Here is a 20,600-nt window from a genome sequence, read left to right on the forward strand (position 1 = left end):
GGAATCCTGTGAACAATGGGACGCCTCAGAAGAAGGGAGTTCTTGAAATTGATACTATGAATGCCATATTGGCTCAGAACAAAATATTGACTCAGCAAGTCAATATAATTTCTCAGAGTCTGAATGGATTGCAAGCTGCATCCAACAGTACTAAAGAGGCATCTTCTGAAGAAGAAGCTTATGATCTTGAGAACCCTGCAATAGCAGAGGTGAATTACATGGGAGAACCCTATGAAAACACCTATAATCCTTCATGGAGAAATTATCCTAATCTCTCATGGATGGATCAACAGAAGCCTCAACAAGGCTTCAATAATAATGGTGGAAGAAATAGGTTTAGCAATAGCAAGCCTTTTCCATCATCTTCTCAGCAACAGACAGAGAATTCTGAACAGAACCATTCTGGCCTGGCAACCATAGTCTCTGATCTATCCAAGACCACACTAAGTTTCATGAATGAAACAAGGTCCTCCATTAGAAATTTGGATGAACAGGTGGGTCAGCTGAGTAAGAAGATTACTGAAACTCCTCCCAGTACTCTCCCAAGCAATACAGAAGAAAATCCCAAGAGAGAGTGCAAGGCCATAACCTTACTTGGTGTGGCCGAATGCCCAGAGGAGGAGGATGACGTGAATCCCAGTGAGGAAGACCTCTTGGGACGTCCTCTGGACAGAAAGGAGTTCCCTTTTGAGGAACCAAAGGAATCTGAGGCTCATACAGAGACCCTAGAGATTCCATTGGACCTCTTTCTGCCATTCATGAGCTCTGATGAATACTCTTCCTTTGAAGAGGATGAAGACACCATTGCAGAGCAAGTTGCTAAATATCTAGGAGCAATCATGAAGCTGAATGCCAAGTTATTTGGTAATGAGACTTGGGAGGATGAACCCCCCTTGCTCACCAATGAACTGAGTGCACTAATGAGGCAGACATTGCCTCAGAAGAAACCGGATCCCAGAAAGTTCTTCATACCTTGTACCATAGGCACCATGACCTTTGAGAAAGCTCTGGTGACCTTGGGTCAGGGATAAATCTCATGCCACTCTCTGTAATGGAGAAACTGGGAATCTTTGAGGTATAAGCTGCTAGAATCTCACTAGAGATGACAGACAATTCAAAGAAACAGGCTTATGGACTTGTAGAGGATGTCTTGGTAAAGGTTGAAGACCATTACATCCCTGCTGATTTCATAATCCTAGACACTGGGAAGGATGAGGATGAATCCATCATCCTTGACAGACCCCTTCTAGCCACAGCAAAAGCTGTGATTGATGTTGACAGAGGAGAGTTGGTCCTTCAGTTGAATGAGGGCTACCTTGTATTTAAGACTCAAGGTTCTCCTTCTGTAATCATGGAGAGGAAACATGAAAAGCTTATCTCAATACAGAGTCAAACAAAACCCCCACATTCAAACTCTAAGTTTGGTGTTGGGAAGCCACAACCAAACCCTAAGTTTGGTGTTAAGAGGCCCCAACATTGCTCTGATTTTCTGTGAGGCTCCATGAGAGCTCACTGTCAAGCTATTGACATTAAAGAAGCGCTTGTTGGGAGGTAATCCAATGTTATTTAATTATATCTATTTATTTTCCATTGCTATTTTATGTTTTTTTAGATTGATGATCATGTGAAGTCACAAAAACTACTGAAAAATTAAAAACAGAATGAAAAATAACATTAAAAATAGCTCACCCTGGAGGAAGAGCTTACTGGCGTTTAAACGCCAGAAAGAAGTATCAAGTTGGCGTTAAACGCCAGAAACAAGCACCAGACTGGCGTTTAACGCCAGAACAGAGCATGGAATTGGCGTTTAACGCCAAGAATGGGAGAAAAGTTGGCGTTAAATGCCAGAAACAAGCAGCAAGCTGGCGTTTAACACCAGATATGCATTCTAAGGGCGTTTTGCACGCCTACTTAGAGTAGGGATGCTAAGTCATTGACCTCTCAGGATCTGTGGACCCCACAGGATCCCCACCTACCACACCTCTTCTTCTCTCCTCTTCACACCTTCTCATAACACTCTTCCCCAAATACCCTTCACCAATCACCTTATTACCTCTTCCCCAAATACCCTTCACCAATCACCTTATTACCTCTTCCCCATAAATCCCACCTACCTCCAAATTCAAATTCTTTTCCCTCCCAAATCCAATCCTAATGGCTGAAACCTAACCTTCCCCCACCCTTATATAAACCCCTTAACACTACTCCATTTTCACACATCACAACCACTACTTCTTCCCCTTGGCCGAATACACTCTCTCACTCCATCTCCTCCATTTTCTTCTTCTTCTACTACTTTCTTTCTTTTTTTGTTCGAGGATGAGCAAACCTTTTAAGTTTGGTGTGGTAAAAGCATTGCTTTTTATTTTTCCATAACCATCAATGACACCTAAGGCCAGAGAAACCTCAAGAAAGAGGAAAGGGAAGGCAATTGCTTCCACCTCTGAGTCATGGAAGATGGAGAGATTCATCTCAAAGGTCCATCAAGACCACTTCTATGAAGTTGTGGCCAAGAAGAAGGTGATCCCTGAGGTCCCTTTTAAGCTCAAAAGAGCGAGTACTCCGGAGATCCGACAAGAGATTAGAAGAAGAGGATGGGAAGTTCTCTCTAATCCTATTCAACAAGTCAGAATCTTAATGGTTCAAGAGTTTTATACAAACGCATGGATCACTAGGAACCATGATCAAAGTATGAACCCAAACCCAAAGAACTGGCTTACAATGGTTCGGGAGAAATACTTAGATTTCAGTCCGGAAAATATAAGGTTGGCGTTCAACTTGCCAATGATGCAAGAAAACGCACGCCCCTACACTAGAAGGGTCAACTTTGATCAAAGGTTGGACCAAGTCTTCATGGACATATGTGTGGAAGGAGTTCAATGGAAAGTTGACTCAAGAGGCAAGCCGGTTCAATTGAGAAGATCGGACCTTAAGCCTGTAGCTAGAGGATGGTTGGAGTTCATCCAACGCTCAATTATTCTTACTAGCAACCGGTCTGAAGTTACTGTAGACCGGGCCATCATGATCTATAGTATCATGATTGGGGAGGAAGTAGAAGTTCATGAGATTATGCCTCAAGAACTCTACAAGGTGCCTGACAAGACCTCTACTTTGGCAAGGTTAGCATTTTCTCACCTCATTTGCCACCTCTGCAATTCGGCTGGAATTGACATAGAGGGAGATATCCTTATTGATGAGGACAAGCCCATCACTAAGAAAAGGATGGAGCAAACAAGAGATCATGGACCTCAACAAGAGCATGAGGAAATTCCTCACCATGAAATCCCTGAGATGCCTCAAGGGATGCACTTCCCTCCACAAAACTATTGGGAGCAAATCAACAACTCCCTAGGAGAATTAAGTTCCAACATGGGACAACTAAGGATGGAACACCAAGAGCACTCCATCATTCTCCATGAGATTAGAGAAGATCAAAGAGCTATGAGGGAGGAGCAACAAAGATAAGGAAGAGACATAGAGGAGCTCAAGAGCACCATTGGTTCTTCAAGAAGAGGAAGACGCCACCCTCACTAAGGTGGACTCATTCCTTAATCTCCTTGTTCTTATTTTCCTGTTTTTCGGTTTTTGAGCCTTATGTTTTATTTATGTTTGTGTCTTTACTATATGATCATCAGTGTTTAAGTGTCTATGTCTTAAAGCTATGAATATCCTATGAATCCATCACCTCTCTTAAATGAAAAATGCTTTTAATCACAAAAGAACAAGAAGTACATGAATTCAAATTCATCCTTGAAACTAGTTTAATTATTTTGATGTGGTGACAATACTTTTTGTTTTCTGAATGAATGCTTGAATAGTGCATATGTCTTTTGAATTTGTTGTTTATGAATGTAAAAATTATTGGCTCTTGAAAGAATGATGAAAAAAGAGAAATGTTATTTGATGATCTGAAAAATCATAAAAATGATTCTTGAAGCAAGAAAAAGCAGTGAATAGAGATAAGCTTGCAAAAAAAAAAAAGAAAGAAAAAGGCAATAGCCCTTAAAACCAAAAGGCAAGGGTAAAAGGGATCCAAGGCTTTGAGCATCAGTGGATATGAGGGCCCAAAGGAATAAAATCCTGGCCTAAGCGGCTAAACCAAGCTATCCCTAACCATGTGCTTGTGGCGTGAAGGTGTCAAGTGAAAAGCTTGAGACTGAGCGGTTAAAGTCGAGGTCCAAAGCAAAAACAGAGTGTGCTTAAGAACCCTGGACACCTCTAATTGGGGACTTTAGCAAAGCTGAGTCACAATCTGAAAAGGTTCACCCAATTATGTGTCTGTGGCATTTATGTATCCGGTGGTAATACTGAAAAACAAAATGCTTAAGGCCACGGCCAAGACTCATAAAGTAGCTGTGTTCAAGAATCAACACACTGAACTAGGAGAATCAATAATACTATCTGAATTCTGAGTTCCTATAGATGCCAATCATTCTGAACTTCAAGGGATAAAGTGAGATGCCAAAACTGTTCAGAGGCAAAAAGCTACTAGTCCCGCTCATTTAATTGGAGCTAAGTTTCATTGATATTTTTGAGTTTATATTATATTCTCTTCTTTTTATCCTATTTGATTTTCAGTTGCTTGGGGACAAGCAACAATTTAAGTTTGGTGTTGTGATGAGCGGATAATTTATACGCTTTTTGGCAGTGTTTTTACATAGTTTTTAGTATGATTTAGTTAGTTTTTAATATATTTTTATTAGTTTTTAAATAAAAATCACATTTCTGGAATTTACTATGATTTTTTGTATTTTTCTGTGATTTCAGGTAATTTCTGGCTGAAATTGAGGGACTTGAGCAAAAATCTGATTCAGAGGCTGAAGAAGGACTACAGATGCTGTTGGATTCTGACCTCCCTGCACTCGAAGTGAATTTTCTGGAGCTACAGAAGTCCAATTGATGCTCTCTCAATTGCGTTGGAAAGTAGACATTCAGGGCTTTCCATAAATATATAATATTCCATACTTTGCTCGAGTTTAGATGACGCGAACTGGTGTTTAACACCAAGCTGGCGTTAAACGCCAGAAATAGGTTGCAAATTAGAGTTAAACGCCAGAAACAGGCTACAACCTGGCGTTTAACTCCAAAAAGAGTCTCTACACATGAAAGCTCAATGCTCAGCCCAAGCACACACCAAGTGGGCCCGGAAGTGGATTTCTACCTCATTTATTTATCTTATGTAACCCTAGCTACTAGTTTAGTATAAAAACTACTTTTAGTGATTTATTTTACATCTTTTGATCATCCTTGATCAGGGATCGGTCTTTTTCCCTATTTTTGAATTCATATTCCATTTGGGGAAGCTGGCCATTCGGCCATGCCTAGACCTTGTTCTTATGTATTTTCAACGGTAGAGTTTCTACACACTATAGATTAAGGTTAGAGCTCTGCTGTTCCTCATGAATTAATGCAAAGTACTATTGTTTTTCTATTCAACTCAAGCCTATTTCTTCTCTAAGATATTCATTCACACACAAGAACATGATGAATGTGATGATTATGTGACGCTCATTACCATTCTCACTTATGAACGCGTGCCTGACAAACACTTCCGTTCTACATGAAAGCAAGCTTGAATGCATATCTCTTAGCCTCCTGATTTATGATTAGAGTCTTCGTGGTATAGGCTAGAATTATTGGCGGCCATTCTTGAGATCCGGAAAGTCTAAACCTTGTCTGTGGTATTTTGAGTAGGATCTAGGAAGGGATGACTGTGACGAGCTATAAACTCGTAAGTGCTGGGCGTAGTGACAGACGCAAAAGGATCACTGGATCCTAGTCCAGTATGATCGAGAACCAACAGATGATTAGCCATGCGGTGACAGCGCATTTGGACCATTTTCACTGAGAGGACGGGATGTAGCCATTGACAACGATGATGCCCAACATACAGCTTGCCATGGAAAGGAGTATGAGTGATTGGATGAAAGCAGTAGGAAAGCAGAGGTTCAGAAGAAACAAAAGCGTCTCCATAGGCTTATCTGAAACTCTCACCAATGAATTGCATAAGTATCTCTATCCTATTTTATATTTTATTTATATTTTAACTATCAATTCACCATAACCATTTGAATCCGCCTGACTGAGATTTGCAAGATGACCATAGCTTGCTTCAAACTGACAATCTCCGTGGGATCGACCCTTACTCACGTAAGGTTTATTACTTGGATGACCCAGTGCATTTGTTGGTTAGTTGTGCGAAGTTGTGAAAAAGAACTAAGATTATGAACATGCGTATTAAGTTTTTGGCGCCGTTACCAAGAAATGAACAATCACGATTTCGTGCACCAACTATGGAGGATACTTTGGAGGTGAGCGGACAGCCACTAAGGTACTCCAAAGTGACTTTTACTGGCTGACTCTCTTCAAAGATTCTAGAGAGTTCATCCGTAACTGTGATAGTTGTCAGAGGGCTGGCAACCTTCCTCATGGTCACAGAATGCCTCAACAAGGAATCTTAGAGATTGAGTTGTTTGACATATGGGGTATAGATTTCGTGGGACCATTCCAGCCCTCATACTCAAACACTTACATCCTTGTGGCAGTAGATTACGTGTCTAAATGGGTTGAAGCAATAGCAACACCCATTAATGATACTAAAGTAGTAATGCAGTTCTTCTAAAAGAACATTTTCAGTAGATTTGGTGTCCCTAGGACACTGATCAGTGATGGAGGAACTCATTTCTGCAACAGACAGCTGGATTCTGTCTTAAGCCGATATAGAGTTCGCCATAAAGTAGCAACACCGTATCATTCCCAAACTAATGGGCAAGCTGAAGTCTCAAATAGAGAACTGAAGCGAATCCTAGAGAGGATAATAAGTGCCTCTAGAAAGGATTGGGCTAGAAAGCTTGATGATTCTCTGTAGGCATACAGAACAGCTTTCAAAACCCCCATTGGAACTTCACCATATCAGTTAGTATATGGGAAGTCCTGTCATTTACCAATGGAACTAGAACACAAAGCCTATTGGGCTACTAGGTTCATCAACCTTGATGCTAAAGCAGCAGGGGAGAAATGGCTGCTCCAACTAAATGAGTTAGATGAATTCTGCTTAGGAGCATTTGAAAATGCAAAAATCTATAAGGAAAAGACAAAAAGGTGGCATGATAGGAAGCTACCTTCCAGAGTCTTTGAACCAGGATAGAAAGTCCTGCTCTTCAATTCAAGACTCAAACTATTCTCTGGGAAACTTAAATCCCGGTGGATAGGACCGTTTGTGATTACCAAGGTATCACCTTACGAACACATAGAACTTCAAGGTAAAGAAACCAGGTTCACTGTCAATAGACAGAAGGTCAAGCATTAACTTGAAGGAGATATAAAGCCAGGAGGCTCAACACTGCTACTAAGTTAAGTACAGTGAAGTCCAGCTAAAGACACTAAAGAAGCGCTTGTTGGGAGACAACCCAACCTTACTCAACTATATTTATTTTCTTTCATTTTGTTTTTCCTTTCAGTTGTCAGAGTCATGATCATGTGCATCAGTCAAGAGACAGAATTTCACAGTAGTGAAAATAGAGCACTCTGGATGGAGTGTCAAAGTTGAACGCTAGTGAGGAAGCCCTCACTGGGCGTTCAACGCCCATCATGGGCAGCATTGCTGGTGTTGAACGCCAGCGAGGGAGTATCCCTTGGGCGTTCAAACGCTAGTGAAAGAGAACAGGGGATCTGGAATTCCTAAACTCTCAGGACCAGTAGGTCCCATAGAAGCTCCGCCTACCCCACCTTCTTCTACCCTACTTTGCTCGAGGACGAGCAAAACTCTTAAGTTTGGTATTGTAAAAGCTTTGCTTTTTGACTTCTACCACTCCTAAGTATGGAAGAAGAGGATAGAGCAAACTAGAAAGCATGCACATGAGCCTGTGCAGCCGCCTCAACAAAGACAAAGGAGTGACCATTGAAGAGATCAAGCACTACATTGGATCCTCAAGGAGGAGCACTAGCCACCATTATTCAGGTGGATTCATTCTCTTTACACCCCTTTTCTATTATTTTGTTTTCTGCTTGTTTTATTATTTGTTCTCTTGTTCTAGTTGTATGATCATTTGTATTGATGTCTTTAAGTTGTAAAATATTTCATATATCTCTCACCTTGCTTAAATAATTTTTTTTTGAAAAGAATTAAGAGATACATGAATTTCAAAATTAAAATAAGAATAGTTCAATTATTTTGATGTGGTGTCATTTGCTTTTGTTTTCTGAATGTATATGATTAAACAGTGCATATTTGAAGTTGAAATTTATGAATGTTGGCTCTTGAAAGAATAAGAAAAAAGGAAAAGTATTATTGGTAATCTGAAAAATCCATAAATTGATTCTTGAAGTAAGAAAAAGCAGCAAAAAGAAAAAGAAAAAGCTTGCATGCGAAAAAAAATAATAAAAAGAAAGAAAAAAAATAAAAAGCAAGCAAAAAAAGTCAATAGCCCTTAAAACCAAAAGGCAAGGGTAAAAGGGCCCAAGGCTTTGAGCATCAGTGGTTAGGAGAGTCCAAAAGAATAAAACCCTGGCTTAAGCAGCTCAATCTAAGCTGTCCCTAACCATGTGCTTGTAGCGTGAAGGTGTTAAGTGAAAAGCTTGAGACTGAGCGGTTAAAGTCGTGGTCCAAAGCAAAAGAGTGTGCTTAAGAACTCTGGACACCTCTATCTGAGGACTCTAGCAAAGCTGAGTCACAATTTGAAAAGGTTCACCCAGTTAAAGTGTCTGTGGCATGAATGTATCTGGTGGTAATACTGGAAAATAGAGTGCTTAGGGTCAAGGCCAAGACTCTGAAAGCTGTGTTCAAGAATCAAAATAAGCTTAAATAGGAAAGTCAATAATATCATCCGGACTCTAAGTTCCTAAAGATGCCAACATCTCTGAGTTTCAATGGATAGTGAGATGCCAAAACTATTTAGAAGCAAAAAGCTACTAAGTCCCGCTCATCTGATTTTTAACTAAGCTTCATTTGAAACTTAAAAATTTATTGTATCTTAATTTTCTTTTTATCCTACTGTGTTTTTAGTTGTTTGGGGACAAGCAACAGTTTAAGTTTGGTGTTGTGATGAGTGGATATTTTATACGCTTTTTGACATCACTTTCATATAGTTTTTAGTGTGTTTTATTTAGTTTTTATTAAGTTTTTATAGGTTTTAGTGATAAATTCACATTTTTTATTCTACTATGAGTTTTTGTGTTTGTGGGCAATTTCAGGTATTTTCTGGCTGAAATGGAGGAGTTGGAGCAGAAGTCTGATTCAGAGACAGAGAAAGCACTGCAGATGCTGTCCAAATCTGACCTACCTTCATTTGGAAGAGCTTTTCTGGAGCTACAGAAGTCCAAATAGAGCACTCTTAACAGGTATGGAAAGTTGACTTCCAGAGCTTTCCAGCAATATATAATAGTTTATACTTTGCTTCGGATTATAAGGTCCAAAACTGGCATCCAACGCCAGCTTCTTGCCCCCTTCCAGGCGTCCAGCGCCCAAAGAGCAGAGCCCAGCGTCCAAAGGCCCAAAGAGGACCTCCTAGCTGGCATTCCATGCCCAAAAAACCTCATAGCACGTGGATCTCATCAAGCTCATCCCAAACACTTACCAAGTGGGCCCTAGAAGTGGATTTTAGCACTAAAAAGACTATTGTACCCTTACTAGTCATTAGCTTAGTATTTAAGGGATTTTATTCATGTCATTCAAACAACTTACATCACTTTTCTCATTATACATTTTTATCATTGTGTTTTACCTCTGTATGAGTTTCTAAACCTCCTAGGTTGAGGGGAGGAGCCCTTCTGAGTCCTATGAATTAATAAAAGTACTATTTCTTCTTCTTCGATCCGTGTCTGATCTATCTCTAAGATGTATATCCGATCTTCATCGTGATGAACAGGATGATCTAACAAATTAGCTCTGTTCATCACATTAAGACGAACGTACCTGACAAACACCCGCGTCTACTTGGGTTCGTGTGAGTACCTGGAAGAAAAGCATGAGCCAACAGCTATGTTTATACATCACTTAGATGGTTAATCCACGACTTCGTTGGGGACTTCTCGAGACACCAGTTAAGGTCTCCGTGGTATAGGCTAGAATCCAAGAAGCAGCGTTCTCTGATCCAGAAGATTCAACCTTGTCTGTGGCGTTTTAAGTAGGATCGCAAAGAGAATGACTTGCTAGAGCTTCACCCTCCATTGGATTGAATGACCAAGGGCCATGGCGTTTATTCTGTAGCAGAGGAGATCAATAACCCCGAGCAATGGCTTTGATCACTTACAGCCTGCCATAGAAGAAGATCATTCACAAGCAAAGAAGATAGTAGTACCAGAGTTAGTTCAGAAAGAGATAGCAACTCCGACTCTCAACTCAATTCCCATCATATAATTCCTATTATTTTATCCAAGCATTTACGAGATATAATCATTCAACATATAATTAACAAACTTCTTATTTTGCCTTACTAAGACCTGCAAGACAACCATTGATTGCCTCAAGCCACAATCTTCGTGGGATCGACCCTAACTCGCTCAGGTATTACTTGGACGATCCAGTGCACTTGCTGGCAGTGGCGGATCCACGGGGGGACCTAAGGTGGCCATGGTCCCCCCAAATTTTTTTTAAAAAAATAGTAAATAGTAATAATTAATAATATTAAATTTTTTTATATATAATATTAAAAAAAATATAACTTACAAAATTTTATAAATTAAAAAAACTAAAAACTGCATTATGTATTAGATATTTGAATTATTGTTGCTCTTGTTAACAAATAGCCCATTCTAATAATTAATAAAAATGGTTCTATTATACTAGCCCAAGCCCATACTATTAATTAAAGTAACCCTAGTACATTTTTCAAATATTTGTTTCAAACTATCATAGGCATAGCGCCACTTTTCTCTCTCTTTTAGTGATTCCCAAACTTTTGGTCTTCTACTCTTCTCATTCTAATTTTCTTTCCATACCAAAACAAGACATATGAAGAAAAACCATTGAAGAGAAGTGAACAACAAAATATTAACCATTGAATGCACAACAAAGATTCAAAGAGGTATATTTCAATTTTTTTTAAGTTAATGACAATGTCAAGTATTATTTACATTATTTATTTAAAATAATTAATTTATTTTTTTTTATAATGGACAGTGTTCAAAGATTGAAGTGAGGACAAAACTCAATAGAATTATTTTTTTGTGAGAAGTGGAACAAAAAATAATCAGGTAAATCAATAACTTTATTTTTGGTTATTATATATTTGTGTTTCTAAAATTATTTGTTATTGCTCAATAGGTTTAATATTTTTTTTAAGAAAATAATATATATGCAATTATTTTTGTTTTTTTTTTGTTAGATAGTTCAAGTTAAGTTAAAAATGTCAAAGATGAAAACAATTCACTCATTTTTCAAGAGAAAAGAGAGAATATATGATGAACAAAATTCAGCTTCAGATTCTTTGAGTAATGTTCAAAATATTATTGAACAACCTGTGACACAACTTGTTGAGCAAGATATTCAACCCCCTGCTTCCAAAATAGCAAGGACTGAAATAGATCAAGTTAATATTGATACATTGATGCGTGATCCCGGAAAGCGTCCGCAAATTTGGAATTATCCTATCAATCAACAAGATGAAATCCGTAGAGCATACATAAAGTTTGGACCATATCAATTTATTATGGATGAGTACCCTCTTTCTGGTCTAGAAAGTCATCCTCGTCGTTTCAAAGCTCATTGGTTTAAGAGTTTTTCTTGGCTAGAATATTCGCCAGAAGTGGATGCTGCATTTTGTCTTCCATGCTATTTATTTTCTAGAAAATCAAGTCCATTCACATCAGGAGGATTTCGCAATTGGAAAAAAGTGAATAATGGAAAGGATTGTGCATTTTTATCTCATGTGGGTAAATCTCTTAATTCTCCTCATAATATTGCTGTTAAGTCTTGTAAAGATTTGCTTAATCAATTATGTCACATTGACAAAGTATTGGCTAAGCAAAGCTCACAACAAGTTTTAAGCAATAGATTGCGTCTTAAAGCCTCTATTGATACTGTCAAATGGTTAACGTTTCAAGCTTGTGCTTTTAGGGGACATGACGAGAGTCATGAGTCTCAGAATCGAGGAAATTTTCTTGAAATGTTAAAATTATTAGCTTCTTACAATAAAGAAGTGGATGTAGTTGTTTTGGATAATGCTCCTCAAAATGCAATATACACATCACCTTCTATTCAAAAGGAAATTCTACATGTTTTTGCTAGAAAGGTGCAAAATGAAATTCGCAATGAGATTGGTAATGCAAAGTTTTGTTTGATTGTTGATGAAGCTAGAGATGAATCTAGAAGAGAACAAATGGCACTTGTTGTTAGATTTGTTGATAAGCATGGATTTGTCAAAGAAAGGCTAATAGATGTTGTTCATGTCAAAGATACTACTTCTGCTACTCTAAAACAAGAGATTTGTTCTGCATTATCTCATCACAATCTCAACATTCAAAATGTTCGAGGTCAAGGGTATGACGGAGCTAGTAATATGCGTGGAGAGTGGAAAGGGTTACAAGCTTTAATTATTCAAGAATGTCCTTATGCATATTATGTTCATTGCTTTGCTCATCAATTACAGCTAGCTCTTGTTGCTGCGGCTAAAGAAGTTGTTGATGTTCATGCTTTTTTCCAAAGTTTGAGTAATATTATCAATGTTGTGTGCTCTTCTTGCAAACGCAATGATGAATTACGATCTGCTTATGCAACTGAAATTTCCCATTTAGTTGCAACTAATCAAATTGAAACAGGAAGAGGAGCAAATCAAATTGGCACATTAAAAAGATCAGGAGATACCAGGTGGAGCTCTCACTTCAACTCAATTTGTAGCCTTTTACGTATGTTTGGAGCAACAACTTCAGTTCTGGAAGATTTGGCTACTAATGGATCTACATATTCTCAACGTGGTGATGCTACTTATGCTCTTAAATCTTTATTATCATTTGATTTTGTTTTCATTTTGCATATGATGAAAGAAATCATGGGAATCACTGATAAACTTTGTCAAGCATTGCAACAAAAATCTCAAGACATTTTGAATGCTATGCATCTGGTTTCTAGTACAAAGTCATTGATTCAACAGTTAAGAGATAGTAGTTGGGGAGCACTTTTGGAGAAAGTTAGTTCTTTCTGCAATGATCATGCTATTCAGATACCTGATATGGGTGCTTCTTTTAGTGACATAATTCGGTCTCGTCGTAAAAAGGATGTTGTCACTGTTGAACACCATTATCGTGTTGACATTTTTACTAGCGTGATAGATTTTCAATTGAAAGAGCTAAATAGTAGATTTAGTGAGCAAGCAACCGAGCTCCTCATACTGAGTACATCTCTAGATCCTAAAGATGCTTTCAAGTTATTCAGTGTTTGCAACATATGCAATCTTGTAAAGAATTTCTATTCTTTAGATTTTTCTGAGCAAGAAAAGATTCAATTGGATTATGAGTTACAACATTATGAACTTGATGTGGTTAAAGCTCCAGATTTTCAGAATTTGTCTACTCTTGCTGAATTGTGTCAAAAATTGACAGAGACAGGAAAATCAAATATATATCCTTTAATTGATAGATTAATTCGTCTTGTTTTGACTCTTCCTGTGACAACAGCAACAACTGAACGGGCCTTTTCAGCTATGAAGATTATTAAAACAAGGCTTCGAAACAAGATGGAAGATGAATTTTTAGCAGATTGTATGATTGTATATATTGAAAAGGAAATTGCTTCAAAATTCACTTCAGAGATGATAATTGATGATTTTAGTTCCATGAAGCATCGTCGAGCAAGTTTAAAAATATCAAAATCTTAAAGTATGTAGTTGAACATTGACTTTTATATAATATAATTACTTTTTTGATATATATGCTACAAATCATATTTTGTTAATTTTTTGTTATATTTTATATTTAATTGGCCCCCCTCTTATGAAATTTCTGGTTCCGCCACTGCTTGCTGGTACTACTGCTGTACGAAAAGGTGTGGGATTTTGCGTACACGCGCACCAGTTAGAAATAACAATTCAATTTAAATATCGATAATAATACACTTGAAAACAATTATAGACATAATATTCACTCACAACTTGATTCCATAGAACCGGAAGCAACTCTGAGCGCGTCAATGAGCTACCAAATGATGTCCAATAACTTTACAACTCTAGAAATATGACAATAATAATATTTGTAAGCTAACAATATTGTCAATTAACAAAATCTTACTCAATTTGACAAAAGCGCCAAATTTTCTAATCCTAATAACTCTAATTCGGATTTATTCATACCCATAACTATAGGGATGACAAAAATTGGGATATGGCTAAGTATTGAGTCAAAAAGTTATCTTGAAACCTTAATAATAACTGGAACTTAAAAGTTGAATGCTTCTTTCACTCATTAAGTTGAAATCCCATGATTTTGGGGTTCTGAGAAAATGAGATTTGAATAAGTAGAGGTAGAGTAGAGAAAAAAAGAAAGCAAGATGATGAAGGTGAATTTGATGATATCGGGTGGTTAGCTGCAAGGAGAAGAGATAAGGAAGAGATGAGGGAATGTAATTGGGAAGGGAAGGGAAGAAAGGGTTTTAAGTTTTGTTATTGGGAAGAAATAAAATAAAAATGAAAGAAGGGAAGGGGTTGTTGAAAGGAGAAGAGTGCGGGGAAGAGAAAAAGAAATGTTTAGGTGGGGGCATGTGCCTCCCACGTGCTCTCCCTCCCCCCCTTTTTGTTTTTTCCTTTCTTTCTCGGTTACTACATTCTCTCCCCCTTAAGAAATTCGAGCCCCAAATTTCAAACTTATATGATAATTTATTTCAGTTTCAAACAAATATGGATACTTGTCGTGCATGACATCCTCCACTTTTCTAGTTGCTTCTTCTACCGAATGGTTTTTCGAAACAACTTTCACAGATACTATCTCTTTAGAACGTAGTTTCTTTATTTGGCGATCAACTATAGCCATTGGTTCCTCTTCAAATGATAAATCCTCCTTTAGTTCTATGGCTTGTGGTGCGAGCACATGAGATGGGTCAGGAAGATATTTGCGCAATATTAATACGCGAAACACTGGATGAATCATGCATAATTCAGGCGACAATGCCAAGCAGTAAGCAACTGCACCTATTCTATCCAATATCTCAAATGGACCAATCTAGCAAGGACTAAGCTTGCCTTTTTTCCCAAACCTCATCACTCCTTTCATAGGCGACACTCTAAGAAATACCTGATCACCCACTGAAAACTCTAAGTTACGCCTTCTGTTACCAACATAAGCCTTTAATATACTCTGAGCTACTAATAAACGCTCTCTTACTATGCGAACCTTCTCAACTGCATCTTGTACCAAATTTGGCCCCAAAAGTTTAACCTCCCTAACCTCAAATCACCCAATAGGTGACCTGCATCTTCTTCTATAAATAGTCTCAAATGGTGCCATTTGAATGATGGCTTGATAACTTTTATTATAAGAGAACTCGATCAAAGGTAGATAGCTATCCCAATTTCCACCAAAATCTAGAACATAACACCTTAACATGTCTTCCAATGTTTAGATCGTCCTTTCCGACTGTCCATCGGTTTGAGGGTGAAAAGCTATGCTAAGATCCAAACGAGTTCCTAACGCTTTCTTGAAAAGATTTCCAAAAATGAGAGGTGAACTGAGGTCCACGATCTGAAATAATGGACACTAGGATTCCATGTAGTTTAACTATCTCATCAACATAAAGTTGAGCATATTGAGCTCCACTAAAAGTTGTTTTCACTGGAAGAAAGTGGGCTGACTTCGTCATTCTAGCCACCATTACCCAAATTGAATCAAAACCTTTAAAACTACGAGGTAAACCTGTTACAAAATCCATCGTAATCTTTTTCTATTTCCATTCAGGTATCTCAATTTGTTGCAATAACCCAACAGGTCTTTGATGTTCAGCTTTAACTTGTTGGCAAGTTAAGCAATGGGAAACAAAATCTCCTATGTCTTTCTTCATGCCTTCTCACCAAAATAATTGTTTCAAATCTTGATACATCTTATTGGAGCCTAGATGAACTGCATACTTAGAATTGTGAGCTTCTTCCAAAATAGCTTTCTTCAAGTTGTGGTTATCTGGGACACATAAGCGTTGACCACAACGTTAAACATCTGATCAAGAGAAAAGTCTAAGTTCCTCCCATTGCAAACATCTTCCATAAGCTTTCTTAGTTTCGAGTCATCACTTTCTGCAGCCTTGATCTATTCTATTAGAGAAGATTGGGCTCGAACATGTGCTAAGAAAACTGCTGATTCTCCAAGGTCAAATTGAATTCCACCGGCCTCCAATTGATGAACTTCTTCAACAATTGGTCTCCTTGCAAGAGTGATATGGAACAAGCTACCCATAGATTTTCTACTGAGAGCATCTGCTACAATATTTACTTTTCCAGGATGATACAAAATGGTACAATCGTAATCTTTTAGCAACTCCATCCATCACCATAATTACCCTAATTACCCTAAGCCTTATCTCATTCTGTAAAGCAAAGGTTAATCAAAGATTATGACAAATCTAAGGCTTATATATATATAAGGGAATTTTAATTCTAGAAGTCCGATAAAAAAAGCTAAAAAACAGAGTTACAAAAGCGCGAAATATTCACACGAAGCTACAAACTTAAGCCACAGGATAAGGATATAAGATAACAAGATATAAGTATATAAGAGGGTATAATAGTTGGTGTGCGAAATCGTGATCATTCCTTGGTAACGGCGCTAAAAACTCAATACGCACGTTCATGTTCTTAATTCTATTTCACAACTTCGTACAACTAACCAGCAAGTGCACTGGGTCGTCCAAGTAATAAACCTTACGTGAGTAAGGGTCGATCCCACGGAGATTGTCGGCTTGAAGCAAGCTATGGTCACCTTGTAAATCTCAGTCAGGTGGATTCAACTGATTTTATGAATTTGATAAGTAAAAGATAAATAAAATATAAAATAGGATAGTGGTACTTATGTAATTCATTGGTGAGAATTTCAGATAAGCGTATAGAGATGCTTTCGTCCCTTTGAACCTCTGCTTTCCTGCTGTCTTCATCCAATCCTTCCTACTCCTTTCCATGGCAAGCTGTATGTTAGGCATCACTGTTGTCAATGGCCACTTGTCCTCTCAGTAAAAATGGTCCAATGCGCTGTCACTGCATGGCTAATCATATGTCGGTTCTCGATCATACTGGAATAGGATCCATTGATCCTTTTGCATCTGTCACTATGCCCAGCACTCGCAAGTTTGAAGCTCGTCACAGTCATTTAATCCCTGAATCCTACTCGGAATACCACAGACAAGGTTTAGACTTTCCGGATTCTCAAGAATGGCCGTCTATGGGTTCTAACTTATACCACGAAGACACTAATAACTCGGACTCGGTCCCCTGTATTAAATATCCAAGAGATATCCATTCAATCTAAGGTAGAACGGAAGTGGTTGTCAGGCACGCGTTCATAAGTTGAGAATGATGATGACTGTCACGATCATCACATCCATCATATTGAAGTGCGAATGAATATCTTAGAAGCGGAATAAGTTAAATTGAATAGAAAAACAGTAGTACTTTGCATTAATCTTTGAGGAACAGCAGAGCTCCACACCTTAATCTATGGTGTGTAGAAACTCTACCGTTGAAAATACACAAGTGATAAATGTTCAGGCATGGCCGAATGGCCAGCCCTCACAAAAGTCTAAGATAGCATAAAACTAATCAAAGATGATCCAAAAGATATAAATATAATAGTAAAAAGTCCTATTTATACTAAACTAGTTACTAGGGTTTGCAGAATTGAGTAAATGATGCAGAAATCTACTTTTGGGACCCACTTGGTGTGTGCTTGGGCTGAGCATTGAGCTTTACACGTGTAGAGGCTTCTCTTGGAGTTGAACGCCAGTTTTTAACCTGTTTCTGGCGTTGAACTCCACTTTGCAACTTGTTTCTGGCGTTTGACTCCAGAATGCAACATGGAACTGGAGTTGAACGCCAGTTTACGTCATCTATCCTTATTCAAAGTATGGATTATTATATATTGCTGGAAATCCTTGGATGTCTACTTTCCAACGCAATTGAGAGCGCGCCATTTGGAGTTCGGTAGCTCCAGAAAATCCATTTCGAGTGCAGAGAGGTCAGAATCCAACAGCATTAGCAGTTCTTTTTCAGCCTGAATAAGATTTTTGCTCAAGTCTCTCAATTTCAGCCAGAAATTACCTGAAATCATAGAAAAATACACAAACTCATAGTAAAGTCCAGAAATGTGATTTTTAATTAAAAACTAATAAAAATACAATGAAAATTAATTAAATCATACTAAAAACATACTAAAAACAATGCAAAAAAGCGTATAAATTATCCGCTCATCACAACACCAAACTTAAATTGTTGCTTGTCCCCAAGCAACTGAAAATTAAATAGGATAAAAAGAAGAGAATATACTATAAATTCTAAAATATCAATGAAACTTAGCTCCAATAAGATGAGCGGGACTTGTAGCTTTTTCCTCTTGAATAGTTTTGGCATCTCACTTTATCCATTGAAGTTCAGAATGATTGGCATCTATAGGAACTTAGAGTTCAGATAGTGTTATTGATTCTCCTAGTTCAATATGTTGATTCTTGAACATAACTACTTTATGAGTCTTGGCCGTGGCCCTAAGCACTTTGTTTTCCAGTATTACCACCGGATACATAAATGCCACAGACACATAACTGGGTGAACCTTTTCAGATTGTGACTCATCTTAGCTAAAGTCCCCAATTAGAGGTGTCCAAGGTTCTTAAGCACACTCTTCTTTTGCTTTGGACCTCGACTTTAACCGCTCAGTCTCAAGCTTTTCACTTGACACCTTCACGCCACAAGCACATGGTTAGGGACAGCTTGGTTTAGCCGCTTAGGCCAGGATTTTATTCCTTTAGGCCCTCCTATCCACTGATGCTCAAAGCCTTGGATCCTTTTTATTACCCTTGCCTTTTGGTTTTAAGGGCTATTGGCTTTTTGCTCTTGCCTTTTGGTTTAAAGAGCTTTTGGCTTTTTCTGCTTGCCTTTTCTTTTTCTTTCTCTTTTTTTTTTCGCCATTTTTCTTTTCTTCTCTTTTTTTTTCTGCAAGCTTTTGTATTCACTGCTTTTTATTGCTTCAAGAATCATTTTTATGATTTTTCAGATTATCAAATAACATTTCTCCTGTTCATTATTCTTTCAAGAGCCAACATATTTAACATTCATAAACAACAATTTCAAAAGACATATGCACTGTTCAAGCATTCATTCAGAAAACAAAAAGTATTGTCACCACATCAAAATAATTAAAATAGTTTCAAGGATGAATTCGAAACCATGTACTTCTTGTTCTTTTGTAATTAAAACATTTTTCATTCAAGAGAGGTGATGGATTCATAGGACATTCATAACTTTAAGGCATAGACACTTAAATACTAATGATCATGTAATAAAGACACAAACATAAATAAAACATAAGGCTCAAAAACCGAAAAATAGGAAAATAAATAAACAAGGAGATTAAGGAATGAGTCCACTTTAGTGAGGGTGGCGTCTTCCTCTTCTTGAAGAACCAATGGTGCTTTTGAGCTCCTCTATGTCTCTTCCTTGTCTTTGTTGTTCCTCCCTCATAGCTCTTTGATCTTCTCTAATTTCATGGAGGATGATGGAATACTCTTGGTGCTCCATCTTTAGTTGTCCCATGTTGGAACTTAATTCATCTAGGGAAGTGTTGATTTGTTCCCAGTAGTTTTGTGGAGGGAAGTGCATCCCTTGAGGCATCTCAGGGATTTCATGATGAGGAATTTCCTCATGCTCATGTTGAGGTCCATGATCTCTTGTTTGCTCCATCCTTTTCTTAGTGATGGGCTTATCCTCTTCAATGAGGATGTCTCCCTCTATGTCAATTCCAGCCGAATTGCAGAGGTGGCAAATAAGGTGAGGAAAGGCTAACCTTGCCAAATTGGAGGACTTGTCAGCCACCTTGTAGAGTTCTTGAGGTATAATCTCATGAACTTCCACTTCCTCCCCAATCATGATGCTATGGATCATGATGGCCCGGTCTAGTAACTTCAGACCGGTTGCTAGTAGGAATGATTGAGCGTTGAATGAACTCCAACCATCCTCTAGCTACTGGTTTGAGGTCAAGCCTTCTTAGTTGAACCGGCTTGCCCTTTGAGTCAATTTTCCATTGAGCTCCTTCCACACATATGTCCATGAGGACTTGGTCCAACCTTTGATCAAAGTTGACTCTTCTAGTGTAGGGGCGTGCGTTTTCTTCCATCATTGGCAAGTTGAACGCCAACCTTACATTTTCCGGACTGAAATCTAAGTATTCCCCCGAACCATGGTGAGCCAATTCTTTGGATTCGGGTTCACACTTTGATCATGGTTCCTAGTGATCCACGCATTTGCATAGAACTCTTGAACCATTAAGATCCTGACTTGTTGAATGGGGTTAGTGAGAACTTCCCAACCTCTTCTTTGGATTTCCAGACGGATCTCCGAATACTCATTCTTTTTGAGTTTGAAAGGAACCTCAGGGATCACTTTCTTCTTGGCTACAACTTCATAGAAGTGGTCTTGATGGACC

At 38.1% G+C, this 20,600-nt stretch overlaps 1 protein-coding gene across 1 annotated transcript; it reads left to right on the forward strand.

Annotated features, from left to right (window-relative positions):
* The first annotated feature begins 12,104 nt into the window (after nucleotides 1–12,104).
* LOC112735231 (uncharacterized) lies at nucleotides 12,105–15,161 on the forward strand. Its single transcript, XM_025784794.2, has 2 exons — nucleotides 12,105–13,370; nucleotides 14,955–15,161. The coding sequence occupies exons 1-2, from the start codon at nucleotides 12,105–12,107 to the stop codon at nucleotides 15,159–15,161; spliced, it is 1,473 nt and encodes a 490-aa protein (XP_025640579.2).
* Nucleotides 15,162–20,600: the final 5,439 nt, after the last annotated feature.

The sequence above is a fragment of the Arachis hypogaea genome, chromosome 13 (assembly GCF_003086295.3).
Source record: "Arachis hypogaea cultivar Tifrunner chromosome 13, arahy.Tifrunner.gnm2.J5K5, whole genome shotgun sequence".
Taxonomy (NCBI): Eukaryota; Viridiplantae; Streptophyta; class Magnoliopsida; order Fabales; family Fabaceae; genus Arachis; species Arachis hypogaea.